This window comes from Chanos chanos, chromosome 2, assembly GCF_902362185.1.
Source record: "Chanos chanos chromosome 2, fChaCha1.1, whole genome shotgun sequence".
In the NCBI taxonomy this organism is placed as follows: domain Eukaryota; kingdom Metazoa; phylum Chordata; class Actinopteri; order Gonorynchiformes; family Chanidae; genus Chanos; species Chanos chanos.
The window spans coordinates 10,308,011-10,328,633 of record NC_044496.1 but is presented as its reverse complement, the minus strand read 5'-3'; the positions used below and the strand labels follow the sequence as shown (position 1 = coordinate 10,328,633).

Sequence of the window (20,623 nt, the reverse complement as noted above, 5' to 3'; positions counted from 1 at the left end):
TCCATTTAGTCACAAACAATTACTCTTCACAAGTGTTGGGTTAATATATTTTTTTTTTTATTTGTGCAAATGTCATGAAATCAATGATACGGGTTAAGCTGATTTACAATTAGATGATACATACAATATATAGAGGCATGTTGGGAAGGGAGGAGGGGCAATAATCCAAAAAAGAAGAAAATGCATTGGAACTGATAGGGTGTGGGCACAGCTACTCTCTCAACGGACAGAAAACACACACACACACACACACATACACACATACATACACACGCAGATCAGCATCTTTCTTTCAGTCAACCCGGCAGCCGACACACTTGCTCACACAGCAGTTTACTCTACTTCTCTCTCTACAAAACAGCATCTGCCACAGAGAAAGTGTGTGTATATATTTAACAAAACTTTTAACAAGGGCAAGAGAGAAAATGAGGCACACGGGGTAAAATGGAAAGGTGAGACAGAGAGAGTGAGAATGAGGAGGGAAAAAAAAAAAAAAATCTATATCCGTTGTACAAATGCTCTTGAGGACCACAGGGCACTGAGCATGAATGCAGAGAGAGAGAGAGAGAGAGAGTGCTGACTCAAATGAGAGGGTAATTTCATCACACCTCTATACAATGTCGCCACAAAATGGCTTAAAAACGAGGTTCAGCTTTTTCCTTTCTTTCACCAGCCAGAATGAAAGGGACGGGATTCCACACCTTGAAAACAGGATTTAGCGCTTTCTTCTTCTTCTTCTTCTTTTTTTTTCTTTCAATTTTTCTTCTGATAGAGATGGAAAAATTCACACTGGAATGATCATACGCAGTGCAAAGGAAAGCAAAGCGCAGAGCTTTACGCCTTCAGGGCTCCACAGTGCCAAGCGGGAAGCGAAAAGAGAGAGATTGAGGGAGAGAAAGAGAGAGATAGAAAAAGGAGAGGTGGATATAGGGAGCGTATGTGGAGAAGGAGGCAGGTTAGGTTGGCATTTTTTTTTCTCCCCCCCCCTGACTGAAATACCCTGCTGCACATGTGTGTATGTGTGTGTATATATACATATATCTCTCTATGAGTATATTCACGTAAGTGTGTGTGGACCACTACAGCACAAGACCCTCGTAAGCTGGCCCCTCGGACTCGGGCGACTCTCTCTGTAGACGCAGATGCTCCAGTGTGTTATGGAAGTGTTTATTGATCTGCTCCGTCTCCTCACTGGCCTCCAGGTTTGGCAAATCCTCCCGGATTTTCTGGATCAGCTGGTTCAGGACCTGCACAGTCACCTGTCATACACACACACACACACACACACACAGACACACACACACAAATCATATGTACAGCGTTATTACTAATGAATGACAAACTGCACACAGCTCACCCCCTGCCAAAGTACTGGTTGGTTATTGTGCTTCATCATGAAGAGAAAAATGATTCCACTTTTCTCAGCCTCAGTACAAGAGTATCAGTCAGCCGAAGCGTGACTGCAGAGTGGCCTTACCAAGGCCAGCTGTGGTTTCATATGACTGCTAGTACCTTGACGACCAATCTTAAACATGAATAAACCTTGCCATTATTTTAACAGTCAGGTCCTGCACAGCGCAACTTTTCAGCTCTACCCTGCAGTAAATGTCCAATAATAAGAATAAGGGCGCACACAAGCATGCTCCAAGTACACAGAAGAAATGTGCACCCCTATTCTCTTTCTTTCTAGGACTCTTCCTTTCAATCTAACCTCTTTTCTCACCTCTACAAATCTCCTTCAATCTCTGTCTCTCTCCTCTCCTCTACAAGGCTCTGCTGGTTACAATGTGTGTGACCGAGGGGTGACCCTGTGTGCTTGGGCAAGTTCTAACTCAATCAGAGTAAAAGCTGATGCTCCTCAGCCGTCAGACACAAAGACTGGGAGTTAAAGAGTGTAACCCAGTCTACCCCTGATGGGTGACAGATTAGAAACAAGAGAGAAATATAAAAGAAGACAGGGCATTCAGAGAGAGAGACAGAGAACGAGAGAGAGAGAGAGAGAGGGAAAAAGAAAATGAAAAAAGGTATTGAGAGGAGCAAAAAAAAGCAAGGAAAAAAATGAGAAAGAAAAGGAAAATGAAAAAGAAGGAAACACATGAATACAAATGAAAAGAAAGAAACACTCAGAGAGAGAGAATAGGGAGGAAGGAGGGCGTACCGCATCATTCTCTCGCTCGTAGAAACAGACGTATCTGTTGAGGATCTCAATGAAGAGCTGCACCTGCAGCGACGGATCCATGCACTGGTTCGCGATTTTCAGAGCTTTCTTCAAACACTCCATCACCCTCTTTCCATCACGGATCTGCACACAGACACACACACACACACACACACATACACAAACACACAAGACAGATGACATAGACATGAGTCGAAGTCATTAGGAGCCTGACTGAAGATCTATTCTTGGGTAGAAATTATTATCTATATATCAACTATATATATATATGACAGTTCTGCAAATCTCAAACTGTAATTCGCAAATCAGAGAGAAAGTGAGAAAGAAAAGACTTGACAGCTGGCAATGTCTCAGATATCCACCTCCATTTACTAAAAATACCAAGCTCTTTCCCTTTGAACCTTTATAACCATGACTAAGTGAAGATTAACCACCTACAGAAAAGACAACTCTTGGTCCTTTGTGTCATCATTTTCCAAAGTTATACTCTTTTTCAAAACTACAGATCACACAGATAACAAATACTCAATCCCCTCCTGTTTTTCCCTCTTCCTTTCTTAACTGTTCAGGCCAAGTGCTCCTGATAAAGAGAGAGAGAGAGAAATGAACATGACAAGAATCTTGTACCACTCTCAGAGTGCGTTATCATTTAAAAATACCCGAGCAAACTATCTCGATAATCAAAGAAGCAGTCTGATTGATTCACCACTACCAAAGAAAAGATTTCCACTCTCTCTCTCTCCCTGTCTCTTTCTGGGGAAAGAGAAGTTCTATCCTTTTAGCCTCCTCCTTTTGTTGATAAGTCAGATGATTAATCAACTAGAGATGAACCGGATTGCGTTTCCTGTCAGTGCATGGTCTCAAGTAAACTAATATCAATACTATTCTCATTCATTCCCAATGAAGTAACGTTATTTTTTTTTACTATCAGACTTAAAGACAAGGTATCTAGCTATTTTTGCTTGGTCTGCCTATGAAACTCACCTACAGAAGTCTACAGAACCCTATAGAGCAGCCTGCAGAATATGACCTATGACCTTCTCATTACATCAGGCCAAATGAAGAATCCAAACATTTGAGGAGATTAACGCTTGAAAACACGATCACATGTTTACAACTTCACTCACAAAATGCAACATACAAACTTCTACGCAGAGAACATTTTTTGCACACACAAACACACCTCCTCTCCGTTCTTGTCTGTGTTGCGTCCGGACCAGAAGAGATGAGCACAGATGCTGACAGCGCGACATTGGTCAGGTTTCTTGAGCAGTTTGGAGGCAGCAAGGGCACACTGCGTGCGTAGTGGCTCATGGTTCTCTTCACTGAAACAGCGTGTTCGCTCAAATGTGCCAATAATTAGAGTAATGGCAGCCAGCTGTGCCTTAGAGTCGCTGATCTCATCTTCGTACAGTGAAAAGGCCTACGGAGAACACACACACACACACACACACACACACACACACACGTACATATTACTTTACAAGCTGCACTACCAGCACAGATTGCAGATTGAGCAGGGCATGACTAGTAAGTAAGATTATTCATACCTAGTCACACTTGCCTTCATTTGTCTATAGCTAAGCAGGTTGTAAATGGATTCCAGTGTGCATGTGGGGAGGTGTTCTTGCTTTCTACACACTCCTTCAGTTGACAGTGCTTGAACAACAGAAGTCACTGCCATAATCCTGTATGCACTCGGCTCCACTAAAGTGCCCCTGACCAAAGGTTTTAACAAAAACGACCTCCTTCTCTAAAGAGACTCTTCACAGAAAAACGATGCGGCGACCACTGTACCTGAGACATGAACTCGTAGGCCACTGTTTCATGGTTCTCAAAACCAATTTCTCCAGCTGCCAGGGCACCCTGGAGGAACAGCCGCAGCGGAAGCTCAGCCAGCTCTGCTTTGATCAGAGCACTAATAGTCTGATGAGCAAAGGAGAAAATCTTCTGGCACTTCTTTTCCCATTTGTCATCCTTTGAAAGGGGACAAAGAGTAAGAGAAAGAGAGAGAGAGAGAGAGAGAGAGAGAGAGATGGAAATGAGGCAAAACTTTTTGGTCCAAAGGAAGTCTGTTCTGCTTCTGTTATTTTCTTGTCATCCATAAAATCAATAAAAGAAAACAGGAAGAACATTTCTCTTGCGTGACATTTGATTGTAATTTTAGACACGTTAGCTTAAGTGCTGATTTACAAGACCCGGGGAAAATGACATCACTGAAGCCATTTTATTTTTCTCTCTGAGGAGAACGGTCTAGTACGGGTCGGAAATAAAATGCTATTATCGTGGGTATTTCTTCCAGGTGCTAAATGGAAATCCTAGACCCTTCTAAGAATTTCTTTGATAAAGGAAATTCTACATTTCTAGTAAGGAAACACAAATAGCGCACAAAAAGGGCTAATAATAGATCACATTCAATTTTTAGTCCATTACAAAGAAAGGAAAGGCAAATCATTCAGTTGACCTGGTTTTCTGGTCAATTTGTAGTAATTTATTTAAACTGAGTGCACAAGTCTCCACTGTTGTTGGACTTGCGAATCTCAGGGTCTTGGATCCTCAGTGTTTTTGTAGACACATGTTTACAATATGTCTAGTACTTTGACTTCATCATAAAACAAAACAAAAGTAAGCAGTTTGGGGGAATTCTGTCTATCTATACATCACTTGTTTACATTTTCTTAGTGCTAACGCCCAACTAGACTGTTCAGGGTTTGCATATTTAAATACTGTCATTGAAATATCTATTTTTTCTAAAAACAGTTGCCAACTGGTCGACCTTTCTGTAACCTATGGACTCTCCAGCCTCAACCTTCACAACTCTATGCCGACCGTAGAGTCATTTTCTGGCGTTATTACAACGCGGGTGTTTTTGGAAACTAAAGTATTGTGTGATAACAAGTGTTGTGTTCAGAAACGTACCGAAGAGGAGTTTTCTTTGTAACGAAAGGCCAGCTGATAAGCTGCAAACACCAGCGGAGGCAGGGTGTAACGAATCCTCTGGTTTCCTCCTGCCCCAAAATGCTTCCTGGCTGTGTTTAAAATCTGTGCAACCATCAAATGGAACCATTAAACAATCAAACAAACAAAAACCTCATTATGCGCTACACTCATAATGCACTGGGATGCGTCACTCACATATCAACACCTCCAGTTTCATGCTTCATATCCTGAATTGAAAACTAGAGACATGCTGTAAGCTTTTTTAAGTGAGTCAAACACCTAACATCTTAAGGGTGATGCATCATTGCATATGACAAATTTGAACAAAAAAAAAAGGCAAATCCAGGCATTGCTAGCAATGGAATATACAATGCACCCTCATGCCCATACACACATCACAGATACACCTTCCCAATGCATACATTTTTTCACTCTTACCATCTTATGCAATGAAAGCATACAGCCGAATAACAAACAAGGTACAGCCGATAGTGTTCTGTGATATGTGATTCCATTCGCATGAGAACTGATTCAGTAAAGAAGGGAAAGAGACAGGGGATTCACCAGGTACTGCTGATCGGGATCTTCCGAATGCAACAAATGGATGAAACGGCCCACTAAGCTCTGCTCCTCTGCAAAATCCTCAGGATCAGGATCTTCTGCTGGCTGATCTGGCTGATCCTGGATCAGCGTGGACACCAGGTTCAAAATGGCATCCACCTACAGAGAGACAAAGAAAGAGAGAGATGAGAAAATGTGTAGATGGCAAAGGAAGGGGTGAATAAATCCCAAAAGCAGTAACCCAAGTGAGTCATGTTCAGCCCGAATACCGACAACAAATGCAAGAAAAGAGGTCTGATCTTCAGCGCTTCATTAAACAAGTAAAACAAGCTACACGAGGTATCTAACAGAGCTTCAAAGACATCTAATGGCTGGTCTTGGAATCCCAAGAGCACTGTCACAAAGAAGCCAAAGGCTTTTGATGGTCTCCCCAGACCTTAACATCAGCGAACCCTCACGGTTCAAAGCAGTTCTGAATGCAGAGGATGGTCCAATCATTCCTTATGAATTACCAGATATTCATATAGTGCTTGGTGTTTCCAACTGCTCAACAAAAAGATACAAAGATGCAGAGAGTAAAAGGAAAATCTCATCACAGATGCAGATTTAGGATCTTTGATGATTCGAACTGTGTATCGTACAGAATTAAGGGAGTCTGAACAAATTCAATGCCTTGATGAACTAACTGAATCAGTAAAAAGGGAGAAACCTAATTGCACAATTATAAACAATTATATAGTGTTTCATAATATCCCAGTTCGATACTGCAATTAGATGAGCCCAATATCATTATGACCATACTGATATTCATCCACGCCAACCAGACGGCAAAAGGCCGTTACTAAAAGCTTGACTGGACTGTCCTCTAGCATAGTGCTCATCTCTTCACCTAGTGAAAACAACAGATGGGCAGGAAAGAATGTCTGGGGACAAACGTGTGGAAATGCCACTCATGTTGATGCATCATGGGAAGCGAGGGAAATCAATATGAAGCTCTGCCCCACGACGGACTGAGCAGAAATTAAAAGCATGCAGATGAGGACACTGCTGACCTTTCAATAACAGCCAAGTCAAAGACCTTTTAAAAACTGAGCAAACAATACCTATAAACAAAAGACACACAGAAAGAGAGAAAGAGGGAGAGAGGGAGAGAGAGAGAGAGAGAGAGAGAGAAGGAGGGAGGGGGGGGGGGAGAGAGAGAGAGAGAGAGAGAGAGAGAGAGAGAGAGAGAGAGAGAGAGAGAGATCCAGGGAGGAACTAGAAAATGTCATTATAAGGACAACTTTATGAAGATTTCATTTGCTTTTTGTTTGATGTCAGCAAGCATCAAAATGTACTTAACATGTCCCCAGGTTTCGTTCAATGCACAATGGAGAGGAAGGCAAGTCTGCAATTGTTTGGGTGTATCTGACCAATTGGAGATGTATTGCATCGCTAAGTGGTTGTATGGCTAAATAACCCGTCATTCAACAAACTATAATTCAAAGAATATCCTGTCTGACTAGTCATAGTAATACCCTCATATAAAACTTACACAGCACCATAGAAAAACATCTGTTATGTCTGTCAACTTAAATGATGTTTAGGAGCAAATACATAACATCAAAGCTACAAATACCTTGGGAATTTTCCACCTCTAATTCATAGAGCTACTCATGAACGACAGACTGTAATGTGAGGAATTTTTCCCCCCATAATTTATAGTGGCATCAAATATGGCGTCGCATGTCATATAAACAACCTCCAGTTGAGATGATTGCATTAATAGTCTCGGTAGATGTATCGCTAAAATCAAAGGCATGCTGTTAACTCCCCGGTGTTCTTCTGGAAAACAATCTACCTCATGGAGTTTCTCTCCAAGTCACGTTCCCATTAAACAGGATTTATGCGAGCAAGCAACTGTGTGTGGACAGACGAACATCTGTCAATGTGTACATCTATCTGTGTTTAGTTACGTATCTGTTGCTGAGGCCCGACGATGGCGTTGTAGACCAATCAGACGACAGATGTCCGTGTGTGCGTATGTGTATGTGTGTGAGTGAGAGAGAGCGAGAGAGAGAGAGAGAGCGCGAGTGAGAAAGAGAGACTGTTAGTTACATACCTGTTCCTGTGATACAATGGTGGTGTTGTAGTCCAGTGTGTTGCTCAGCACATGGCAGCTCATGTTTTTGCGTGACTCATAGTCGAAGTACTCGAACAGTGGAGGGAAATGAGCCAGCTGCAGCACGGTCAGTATGTTATTGTAAGTGTCGACGGGGATTTTCAGCAGCCTGGTCAGCTCCTTAGACACCGCGCTGCTAGTCGCAATGCTACACAGAAGAGAAGGCAATCAAAGAAGGCTAAAAAAAAATAATAATAATAATAGCTTGCGATAAATAATACCGCTCTGAAAGAGTTGGGCCACACGGAAAAAAAATAAAATAAAATGACAGCCCTAAACTGATAGAATGCGACCACTGTCATTCGAAGGGATTCTGTTACATAGCAGGGATTTGAAAGCTGTCATCCCCAGTCTGGGGCACAGCTCTGCACGGCGAGTCAGTAACAGTACCGACTTAGCTCTAAGTTTGAAGTATACTGTCTTATTTTCTGTCCGTAATGGAACCTGCAATCAATAAATATTAGCAAAAACATTTGATGAGTCATTAGTTAATGCTAGGTTTGTGTCAAGAGCTTTAAAATCTATGTTCCTAGCTGCTCCATAACAACCAATGAGAATTAAAGAAACTACACAGGAACAGACTGTCTCGACAAGACCACTTCCCTGTTCTAATCACAAATCTCAGCATTGCTTCAAGTTCTCATACCCCCTTTTTCTGAAAGCAGATGCAAAATCAGTCGCAAAACAACAAGAAAAACAGATCAATTGAACATGACCCGTGGCAGCTAATGAATGACATTAAGAACGCCATGCTTTAGCAAGTCGTAATCATTACAGCACTGTCATGAACAGTGGAAATTTCCTTTCGCTATTTCAAGGACGTGCCTCTATATGGCTGTTTTGTCCTTCATAAAAACAAGTTATAATGTATGTAGTGAGTAGACAGTTCGTAAGCCTGTGTATATTAGTTCTATCTTTACAAACAACTTCTAGAAGTATCCTTACCAGTCCCTTCAGGTAAGCTTTTTTTTCCCTAAGTTCAACAGAAAAGTAATATTGGTTCTCAAAGTCAACAGACCCTTAACAGCCCAGTTGCTGGTTGAGGATGATTGGGTGTTGTTGAAAACTGGGCAGGGCTGTTGTACTTACTGTTCCAGGTTGAGTTTGTTGAAAATCTCAACAGTGCTCTCCAGGACCTTGTCCACATAGTCCACACGGTCTGGGTAGCATTTCATAGCCAGATTAATGAGAGACACCTGCAGTGAGACCACATCCTCAGACGGCATGTCCTGACGAGACTGAGAAAAAAAAAACCCACAGGGTCGATTACACAAAACACGAGAGCCATGCTCAGTTATGAAAATCATTGTTCTAAAAATGGACTCATCTCTTTATTTCTTTCTCATCACTTTAAAGATATTTAAAACTTTGATTACCACAGCCATTATGTTCTTTTTTTTTTTTTTTTTTTTTAATGATCACTAATGATTGACACTCACAAGTGTCTATGCAACCATGCTTTCTGGGAAGTAAACAAAAATGGCCTTATATTTAGCACAAAATACAATGACTATGAAATAAAATGTATGTCAACTAACAAAGCTGAGTGCCATTATGTCCAATGCATGAAAGGAACTGTCGTGTCCAATGACTCTCAAACACTAGAGATTCAAAGAAAAAGTCCCTTTTAAGACTAGTATCGGCTCTCACACATTAACAGCTGTAACAGATACTTTAACATAAGGACCTGTAAAACCTTCAGTGTGACTATGAGTTGAGCTGACCGAAGTTTGATGGGACATGTCTCTGCATCGTAACCACTCCAAGCAAAAAAAATCACTCACTGCAACTTCCCTTTTTTAATTAGAAACATAACAACAACTCAATTAAACGCGCGTTCTCTCCCAGTGCAACCACGACTAAGGCAACGTCAAGCACCTCTATTAATGACACGGTTTCCATTCATTTGACTGCATTGCACTTGTATTGGCTTGGTTGCCAGGAAAACAGTGGATTATGTGAGCTTCTTATTTGATGGTAGCATATGCTCTTTAAAACACCTGCTTATTATTCACCAACAGGAATTGTATATATAATAAGTTTTATAATATCCTAGAAAACAGGCCTAAAGCCAAGGACAAATTCCCGTGCGTAGATACAACTTTTAATTGACTTAAAAATATAAAGAGAACTTCCGTAATTAAATGCTTCTTTGAATTTATCGTGAATTCTGTCCTTGAGTATGCTTAGCAACAGTATCGTCTGAAATGAGATGAACAACTAAACAGATGAAAACTTTGCTCAAAATGACACAGCCTTGGGTCATTTCCGTATTGCTGTTGCCACTGTGCGCATGCTTTACAAAAATTTGAAGAAATGGCTCTTCACAACACTTGGGACTTTTCCACTGTTTCTGTGTGATTGGCAAATTCATACTCAACACACCTGTATAACAGTAGCTACTTGCTGGGAGAAAATGTCAAACAGTTTGATTTCAGCAGGGATACCAGGACCATCTTCTCTGTGAGCAAACAGAGCCAACCTACCCAGAGAAAGAAGCACAGAGATGTTTAAACATTTATAATTATCACAACAAAGAAAAGCAGACTTATTTTTGGATCTACTGCCATACTTGCATGCGTAATGTGCAATACTAAGTGTTAAGTGTGTGTGTGTTTGTGTGTGTCTGAATAAAAATGTGCAATCCGCATTGTAGGTCACCTGTCGATGAGAGCAATAATGATGTTTTTCACATTGACGTTCTGATGCAGTTCGGCACACGAGCGCAGGAAGGGATTCAGTGTCTGGAGGTGAAACTCATCTGGGAAGACCTGGGGAAAGACAGCAGAAATTCTGATGTCACTGGACGGTCATACAGGCAAAGAAATCAACACTGTGTCCACGCGCCTGACATTCTGTAAATTTTCAACATCAACGCATTCACATAAAAATGGGAATAAAAACATTACGTATTTCAACATCTACACTACGGAAGTTTTTTTTGGAGAGTTGTGTACCTGAATGATGCACTCCATGAGGTATTCCTGAGCCAGAGAGTCTCTGCAGTTTACAACCTGTTCCAGGACTCCAGGCAGCACAATCTGAGCATGAACAAACATACGCTTAACCATCAGGGACAGACAATGCCTCATCTACATCCTGAACAATGCATGCTTAGGCTGCAGCCCCCTAACATAGCCAATCACAGCGTAGCGCGTGTAGGCTTTGGCTTATTAGTCAGCACTGGGAAAAGATCAGCACCACTTTAATGGTGCTGTAATCTGTATTCTGTCCCCAGAACAGTACAAGTCCTAATAACAGAAATCCTTGTCCTCTGACATGATTCCATCCTTGTAATTCTAAAGCAGCAATCAACATACAAATAGCAAACCAAATGATCACGTTCACGGGGGAAAAAAAAAATGTTTACCGCCACTGGATGAGAAGTATCATTAAGCTTGGCATTTGAGAGCAAAGAGCATGAGCTTGTCTTCAAAGATCAAACGGCATAAAAAGCATCAGCAAAGAAGAGTCTCTGCCTTCTGAAATCATTTTTTTTCCCTCTTCTTCAAAAGCATTTAGATGGCAGTGCTATGACCTGGTCAAAAAATGACTCTCACTCAAACACTCCCAACCAAAGAAAAATGAGATTTTAGAGCTGTTGACTCTGACACTTTATAATTAAAAGCAAACTCACTTTCCTATGAACCCTAGTGTGGACCTTTTGTTAGGAGTTCCAACGCGATTTTTTTTTTTTTTTAAAGGTTAAAAAGTTTTTGTTTCAAATGTCCCACTTTCTCTTCCAAAATAACCAACTCTACTCTCATGTTGCCTTGGTAGCAAGAAGTTTCATAGCTGACGGCACAACGCAGCATAACACCACCACACACAGCACTGGAAAAGGAAATACATATTTCTATATCAGTTTTCCCTAATTCCTGTTGTAGACACGTTAGTCTTTGGCACAATAACGATGAACCTTTACCATATACCCACAGAAGAACGGGATCTTACCTGTTTGTACTTCTCCACGTTAACGCCTTCCAGCTGGCTGAGACGGACAAGGTTCGTGCCCACAAGGATGCGCAGTTCCTGCCTCTCTTTCTCTCTCTTCTCCCTGTCCCGGCTGTGGCCCTGATGCTGCATTCGGACCCACAGTTTATTCATCTCAGCAAAATTCAGCAGCACAAAGTCAACGGAATCATTAATGTCCCCCGTCATCTCCTCCCTGGAAGGACAGATGAAGATTGTGTTGATCAAACTTTTTGGCAAAGGGTTAAATTAAACTGTTAAAAAAAAAAATCATGATGAAATTAACTTGCTTTTGCAAGACTGCATGTTTGTATATGTTTAACACACAAAGTGTGTACAAATGTAGACTTTCAGCTTTCTCAGCCAGCACAGACCTGTATGATTTTCTGATGATGCTTTGCAATAAAATCTTGATGTGGGCCAACATATGATATGCTTGAGCGGTGACATGTACAACTGCACTCTTAAAGAGTTATCAAAAATATTGAACTGAAGCCACCATTTTTATTGCTGATAGATTTGTATATGTAGTTCAAAGCACAATTACTGTTCTTTCGCGTGTATTTCTCCAAGCATATGCTAACACAATAATAACCTTTTAACATATACTTTTCCAACATTTTCCAACGTCACCATATACTGCATTTATTGAGGAAAATCCTGAAAGTCTGATGGTTTGAGTCAGAGGAGTAAAGCTCTTACTCAGCCTGTTCACCGTCGTCTGGGAGAATGTTCCGGGTGCACTGTAGCAGGTAGTTCCTGAGGAACAGGCCTCGGAGTGGATGCTGAACCCCTCGACACATCTCCACCAAGTCTTTCAAGATGTCTTTCCGGGATTGAGGGAAAGACCGCACGTACACCACCCCAACAGTAATCAAAAGGTACCTGACACGAATTTAAAATGGGAAAACTATTAATAAAACAGACAGCTGATTTCTGCGTTCCACTGAAGCAGAAAACGGCTTTCATGAGGCATAATTCTTGCAGTCCTACAGAACAGACAGCTAGCTAAGCCATTAGAGGAGAGTGTGACATTTGGCTTTTGGTTCTTTTATGTGCATTAATGTAGAATCTGAGAAGTCTGTCTCAACAGCCAAACTCAATTCCTTTAAAGAACACTCATTATTTCCACCAGTCTGTCTCAACACATGCTCCATTTCATACAGAGAATTACGACCGATTCATTAGACAACCCTAAAATTTAATATTCAGGAAAAAACATAAATCTTCATCTCTCTCAAACAATTTGCATGCTGTCAGCAGCGCTGTGGTCTGTCTATACAGAGACACCCCGCACTACATTTTCATAAACTCAAATGGCAGAGTCTTCTCACTATAATTTCATGTGATGTTCACATCTTAAAGAAAAGCATGCTATTACCCTGTACTACCAAAAAAAAAAAAAAAAACCCAAACAACCAAAAAAAAAAAAAAAAAACTATTCCTTGACAAAAGAGCAGGCCATTTGAGGCTGTATTCTTACGCTTGATACAAACTCCGGGCTAAATCATAGGCTTAGAACAGGACAAGTATACTCACAGTCTAGGGATGATGTTCCCAGCATACTGAACCAGTTCATACAGGTCTGCTACCTTGCGGCCCTTGGCGAACTCGTCGGTCAGATACACCTCCAAGTAGTGCAGCTCATCAGAGATAGCCATGTCTGCGGCAGAATACGAGAACAAAACAGAGAGGTCAAAATGATATCAGTTAGGAGACCAAAATGTAGGTTTCTAGGTTATTAGGACATTTTGGTTTTTTGGGGGTTTTTTTTCATAGGTAGCGATTACGGTTTGAAATTCCTACCCAAATCCCTTATAATGCTTCTGTCCAGCAATTACTTCATTTATTAAATTTGGCCTATCAATGACACGAAGGATTTACCCAGATGTGCTCAAAAAAAGGAATTTTAATTTAGAATAGTAAAAGAAAGCAAAAAAGATAATTCATCAAATCAGAGGCGCATCCAAACAGCTATGAAGCAATGCCTACTAATGAAAAAAAAGCTATAGAGGCACTAGGTGATCTTTTAAACTCAACACATCACATGGCAGATGTTTTCAGCACAGAAAAACACCAAAACTGAGGACTTTACATTACGTATGGACTCAGTGTAGAAGATTTACCCATAATAGCTAGACTATGCATAAATGTAAGACCAGCTAATGTCCATTCAAACAATAGGGAAAAGAGCACTGGAAAAAATACGTGATTAAATACATTTATTCTTTGAATATTCACTGAAACTTTAACATACATAGTTCATAGTAGCTCTTTGGAGAGAGCATGGATGTCCTCAGTTCCCCCAACATATTAGAGGCATGTTTCAACGCATCCATCAGCTTATTCTTGTCCTGAAGGAAGACAGAAAATATTCATGACTTTTTTATTTCTTAAAAAAAATCAACAATTTTTTTTTAAAGCCAGTTTCCAAGAACTCCATTTGGCTGTTTCATGGATGGAGACTCAGACTAAAATCGGCTGCATTCAAAATGCAGTTTAAGCCAGAACAAAATGCTTCAGAGCACAATTTTGGCCTACACTAGACTTACTTCTAGTACTTCTAACATTAACTTACTTCAAACATTAACTGTTATCGCATAAAATGCTACAAAATAATACATTAATGTACTCTTTTGATGGAAACACTGTTAGTGTCTTACCAGGCAGCGCTTCATTTGAAAGGACTGCACCTTGACTGCCTGGACTGCCTCATCAAGCAGCTTCTCCTGCTCATCTTGTGGGGACTGCTGTGTAGTCGGCTGAGGGATGGACCAAAGAGATGATCAGTATGATAGAATACGTAAAGATATTTCAAAAGGGGTCCGCAGAATCGGGATGAATATGATGAGGAATGAAAACCAAAACTATTTAATAATTTGTTCCTGGATACAAAAGAGTTTTCGTCTCTAAGAGATGGTCGCTCGTGTTCTCTTAAGCACACACAATCTATGGCTAAGTGTTAAGGTGCACAGAGTTTTGTTAATGATCTTAAGAATCGATCTATTTCCACACAGCACGATGCTGTGCAGTATGTTTAGTGAACAGCCACATACATCCGTCACATGATCATAAAAATAATAATTACACATACGCTTCTACTGTTTCCGCTTCTCTAATAAATGAATCCAAGAAAAACTGAAGTGTTCAAGTGTTATACCTAACATCCAGCATCGACATACTATTAAGGAAAAGCTAGTCAGAAATATGCACCTATTCGCATGCAGTGAAAGCGACTTGTTAACAGTACCATCCAGTAAACGAACTAATCCAGTACATCGATGTGGGATAACCTCTTGGCTGACAGGTGATGAGTACTAACGTCAGCTAACATTCCACCCATTGCGATACAGTTATTAGGCATTTAACTTAGCTTTAAGCATTACAGGGCTACAGCCGCCTTACTTTGATCCCATATGTTTCTCCTGCAAGCAAGTGGACAGGACAACTAGGGCTAGTAAAATATTATTTATGTTTAATTCAGTAAATAAACAAAGCTAGCATAGCTACACTGGCTGGCTAGCTGTAATGCTAGGTTAGCAGAATTACTCTCATCCGGTGGCTATGCTATGTCAGCTACATCACAAGGCAAAAACACAACACTAAGATTTAAAATAATTTGTTATTTAAATGTCTTGATCACAACTCTCTCTGAGGCAAAAAACAAATATAGGCGATCCAATCTATACTAACAGCTATATTTAATTAGGCGGCTAGTTAAATTCGAACCTCTAGCGTTAGCTAGGCCTCCGAATCTATCTACAACCACTGATAGTTAGCCTGCGAACCAGCTGACTGCAGTAATAAAAAATATGCTTAGATTGCTTAGTATTTTTTCATTACAACATTCACCAGAAACATATGATTTGCACCGCTTAAAATATAATGAGGGCACGGGAATGTGCATATTATATCTTTTACTCACCATGATTACCAAGTATGTATAAGGAAAAGACAGAACACCCCCCTGAAACTGTTCCCAGTCATGTGACTGTACCAATTCTGTGGTTCTTGTGATTCCTGTATGCAACGTCGTGTGCGCTGAATGGGGAAATTCATGTCTCAGTACGATTCAAGGGCATTTTTATCGGATGATTACATGTTTTGAACGTGATAAAATACATTCGTAGTACAAACACAGATAATGAAATATCGTCGTTCAGTGTTTAACCGTTCGTTTGGAAACATGCCTGTAATTCTGAGTGAATTTCAGTGATTAGATTAATAAAATATTATTTTAATGTTCGTGGCTATTTTAATGTTATGAGTGTATTTTGGTCTGGGGCTTTTTTGTTTGTTTGTTTTTTGTGCACGTTTGCAGCATTTCTCTCTTTATTGAATGCAAGTTAACATGCTGAAAACATGATTGCTCAGTGTTGTCCGTCATTGGCTGCGTGACGACATGTACTGTGGAGGGTAACAGTTACGCCTCCTCTATATCAGCCAATCATATTAGGGATAGTGTTTGGTGGGTGAAATATGTCAAATTTCCCGCGAAAGCTTTCTGTTCGTAAGAGTTGTTGGCTTTTCTTAGACGGTGTTCTCTACTGAAAAAGATACAAAATGGATAAAGAAATGTTTAGCAAGCTTGCGTCGAAAATGGGGATCACGTCTATGAAAGTACTGAGGTGAGTATTCAAATTTGAACTTGACCATAATGCGTGGGAAATAAATAATCCATACTTATTTAAGTAAAGCGAACGTCTGTTAGCTTCTTTATTAGCTGACAGCCGCTTAAGTAGCAAACCTTGTAGCCGAACTACATTGCATACGGAGAAAATAAAATATTACATTTTGAAATTACTGGATAAATGCAGATACACATTACTTTTTTTCTTCTACCAATATATCTGTAGCCAAGCAGAAGAATACATGCGATTATCTCAGGTGAGATGCAATGGCCTAGGCAACGCAACAGCTACAAGCAAAGCTGTCATCTGCCTGGAACTGGCAGCCACGTCAAAGAAGTTTCCACTAGACAAGGTCTGTATGACTAAAGTCAAATTTCACATAAATGACAGTATCAATATCTGTTTGTTCACAGTTCCAAGATTCTACTGCCTTGTTCCATTTTAAACAGGAATATGCCATTAAATTATCTGGATTGAATAAGAAGCTATATCAGAGCCATCTGAAGTCTATGGAATGCATCCTTGGCCTTCAGTCAAACATGGGTCTCAGGGATCTGGCCGTTCAGTACGGTTGCATGGACGCAGTTAAGATAGCGTCTCAAATTCTTCAACGGTGAGTTGATCGCTTCCTGTAGACTGACATTGTTCGTTGTTGATTGAATTTTGCAACTTTTTCGGAGAGGTCTTTTGTTGTGTGAATTAAATTCACATTAAAAGTCGATAGGGTGGTCTTCTGAGGCCTGGTGCTGTTTTTTTTGTAGGTATGAAGCGTGTCTACCTCCAGCCCAGCAGCAAGATTTGGACTTGTCAAAACCGCTCTTCACTACTGCTGCCTTGTTCACAGCATGCAAGTAAGCTCTCAATGTGATGTGACTTAGTTGTGAGGTAGTGATGTGTAGTTAATTCAGGATTTTTTTTATTTGTTTGTTTATGTACAGATTTTTTTATGATATCCAGTCCTCTTTGCAAAGATGCTTTTAGGGCCTAAATATTAGATTTCTTTGCAACTGCTGGTTATTCAAGTGTCTGCATGTAGACTGTGCTCAGGTGTAAATTGATGCATTGAGACGCAGCAGATTAATTTTTATCAGTCTGCTGCCCCCCCCCCCCCCAACCCCCCACCCCCAGCTTGGAATCGCTTTGTATCTTCAGTGTATTAGCTGCTGCTGTTAGCCCGTCTTGAAAATAACCAACTGACATAACCATTCATTTCACAGGTGCATGAAAATTAGAGTAGACAAAAAGTTGGCATCATCATCTGGTGCAAAGAAAAGCATCTTTGATAGGCTCTGCGCTCAGCTAAACAGTCTCGGACAGGATATCTGCCGTAAGTGGGACAAAAACACCTCGTTGAGCCAAGAGCTATTAAAATGTGTGTGTGTGTTGGGGTGGGGCGGGGGTGTTTTTTTTTTGTTTGTTTTTGTTTTTTTTACTGTTCCCTCGATTCAAATTCATGCTCTCACCTGCCCATGGAATAGTGCTGTTTTCATAGAAACTTCAGGCTCTCTTGTGGACCTTTTTATTTCAACCAACAATGTATTTCTTTCAGTCACCAGCACACGTTTTATATACACATATGAATTTCAAAGATCTTTTTAGTGTTGTGTGGTTAATTGAATAATCCAGTGAGTAGTTCAAAGACATGCAGGCCATTTGTTGCCCTTCATGCGGTTGTCGTGGTTACCACACAGCATTTGCCTCTGTCTAGGATATCACCGTAAAAAGATGCATACAGAGTTTCATGATCTCCAAACCTTCTTTGCTAATTCAACGTCCTACAGGTGAAACAGCTTCTGAAAAGGTATCGATTAAAACGGGACCAAAACGGAAATCAGAACAACTGAAATCCCTCACAGAGGTTCTGGAGGAAAGGGAAAATGGTAAGAGCGGAAATGTGTGAACCTTGAAAGATGGTCAGCCAGTCTTATGGATATACCACCTACTGCGTGTAATTCCTCATGTAAATTTGAAATTAGTTCTCAGCTAAATGCTGTAAAATTAGTTTAGTGAGCCATGACCTTTTAGTCTTATGAATATGAGTTCATATGGTGAATTAGCAAATCTGAAAGCACTACAGAAGGCTTCCCGTTGAACTGCATTGATATTTTACTGCTGTGACCAATTTTTTGCAGTAAATTAGAAAAACGTGTATGTGAGCTTGCAGGGTCTCTCCTGTAGGACAAATTTACTTAAAATAGATTTTCAGTTTCAAATGTATCACCAACAGTATTTTCAGGCTGAGATGAGTACATATGTCACTTCTCTCCAACTGTGGCAAAGAGCAAATAAGATCAAACAGAATTTTAAAATGACATTTAGGTATTAACATCAGTCGAATCCTGTCGACCAGATCTGTGAGGTTACTGTAGGGTAATGGCAGAGTACAGCAGAAAAAGGGATTTGTCTCAGTTTTGCTCAGAGGTGTTTTGTAGCAAATATACACTGATAAATGTCAGCTCTGTCTGTCTCCTCTCTCTCAGCAGAGGCAATGCCAACTGCATCCAAGCAACAGAAGGAAGAGGAGTTGGAGGATAGTGTTAAAGTGAATTATGAGGAGTGGAAGAAAAAAATCCTTGAAAATGCACTCAGAGCAACGAAAGCAGACTCATAGCTTTTGATGCCAAATAATGTACAGCATTTAATGTATAGATTTAGTTTTTTTGAACCGGTGTTTTATCATTAGAGTGTACAGATAGGAGGCATTTCATTTTTTTTTTTTTCTTGTAAATGTGCATTGGTTTTGTTGGGATCTAGACTGCCCTCTGCTGGCCCTGTCAAAATGCCTAGAGTTTGCTGAAACAGAGTCGTCCATGTGTGCAGGAAATCTCTTTCTGGAACCTACTGAACCTGCTTTATTATTTCATTCAGTTTAGTGAAGAAGAATAGTTGTCAAATGAGTGTCCTACCTACGCTTTGTTTTTAATTAAAAGCAAAATTTGTGAAAGGCTTGATTGTTCAGTGGTACTACACACATCTGATTGTCTTGTGAACAACTTCTGCACAGACTCAAAGACTTCTACATCAGATTCTGCTAAGCCTCTAATTAAGATTACAAGTCTGCTCTCTGAATAGTGTCATGCAGTCTTAAATCTCTGTAAGGAAGCTCTCCACACAGAGTATGCAATATACATACAGGAGTTTGGACAATTTATCAGTGCCTTCGATTCCTTAAAGTAAGTTTTGTTCAGAACATTGAGTTAATTTATGACTTCTCTTGTTTTTAATAAAATAACTAGTTTTATCTGTGTTTGACCCTCTTACTGCCTCTCACAGAGTGTGTGTGTGTGTGTGTGTGTGTGTGTGTGTGTGTGTGTGTGTGCATGTGTGTGTATATGTATGTGTATATATATAGAGGGGGAGGAGTGTCTGTCAGTGTGATGGAAAGTATTGGCTGTAATTCACATATCAGTTTTCTCAAATGTAGGGCAGTATTTACCATGAAATTATAGGAGTGTATAATTGGTACAACAATCAAACAGGAACCATACAAGATAATGAAGCGACTCGAATTCAGCTTTTGTTAAATTTGGTACTTGCTGTATTTGTTGGCACAGGTGACAAGCAGTTATTTTCAGCAAAATACACACTCTTGCCAATATTATGTTAGTCACTCACACTTCCTAAAGACTTTGTCCCATTGCAGAAATAACCACTTCTCTGGAAAGACCATACAGGTACAAGCAATATCAAGGTCATTGCACTTAGACGTGTTGTTTGTATCAACCAGCTGGTTTTCAGGTATCCAGTAATGTCAGAATCTGACAGGGTGAAAAATTGAGCTAAGTTTGAGCTAAGTAAAGCTGAGTTTTGGGACAAGGATAACAAACATACCTTCATAGAAGGGAGAATATAGTGTTGATGCACCTCAAAAAGCACACATATGTTGCATCATTCAACTGCTAAACAAGACCTTCGGTAAAGCAAGATAAATACAAGCAGTTTAGTTATGTACATTTGTATTGCAAGCAAGGTGCCTTAGTCTAAAAAGCAATCAGTCCTTCTTCAGTGTAGATCCTCTAATGTCAAAATGATCTGAACCAACCAAACCAAATCCAAAACATTTCCACTGAGAACAAAGTGTCTCTGTTGAAAACCTGCTCCAGAGAAATAAACATGCATCACACACAGTAACTCAATAAAAATCAAAAGCAAAGTTCAAATATTTTTGCACTGTACAGT

At 40.2% G+C, this 20,623-nt stretch overlaps 2 protein-coding genes across 2 annotated transcripts; one reads left to right on the top strand and one right to left on the bottom strand.

The window, feature by feature from the left end:
- Positions 1-44: 44 nt before the first annotated feature.
- On the bottom strand, positions 45-15,895 carry vps35 (VPS35 retromer complex component). The gene is made up of 18 exons (XM_030794196.1): positions 15,883-15,895; positions 15,739-15,833; positions 14,477-14,575; positions 14,071-14,167; positions 13,353-13,476; positions 12,516-12,698; positions 11,796-12,009; positions 10,799-10,882; positions 10,503-10,612; positions 10,227-10,323; positions 8,931-9,079; positions 7,782-7,989; positions 5,684-5,839; positions 5,099-5,221; positions 3,977-4,156; positions 3,363-3,602; positions 2,159-2,302; positions 45-1,259 (listed from the first exon to the last, which is right to left on the bottom strand). The coding sequence occupies exons 1-18, from the start codon at positions 15,893-15,895 to the stop codon at positions 1,080-1,082; spliced, it is 2,496 nt and encodes an 831-aa protein (XP_030650056.1). The 3' UTR covers positions 45-1,079.
- Positions 15,896-16,376: 481 nt separating this feature from the next.
- On the top strand, positions 16,377-19,055 carry orc6 (origin recognition complex, subunit 6). Its single transcript, XM_030766908.1, has 7 exons — positions 16,377-16,441; positions 16,670-16,796; positions 16,894-17,057; positions 17,206-17,295; positions 17,662-17,771; positions 18,226-18,324; positions 18,928-19,055. Exons 1-7 carry the CDS (start codon positions 16,377-16,379, stop codon positions 19,053-19,055), a joined length of 783 nt encoding a protein of 260 aa, XP_030622768.1.
- Positions 19,056-20,623: the final 1,568 nt, after the last annotated feature.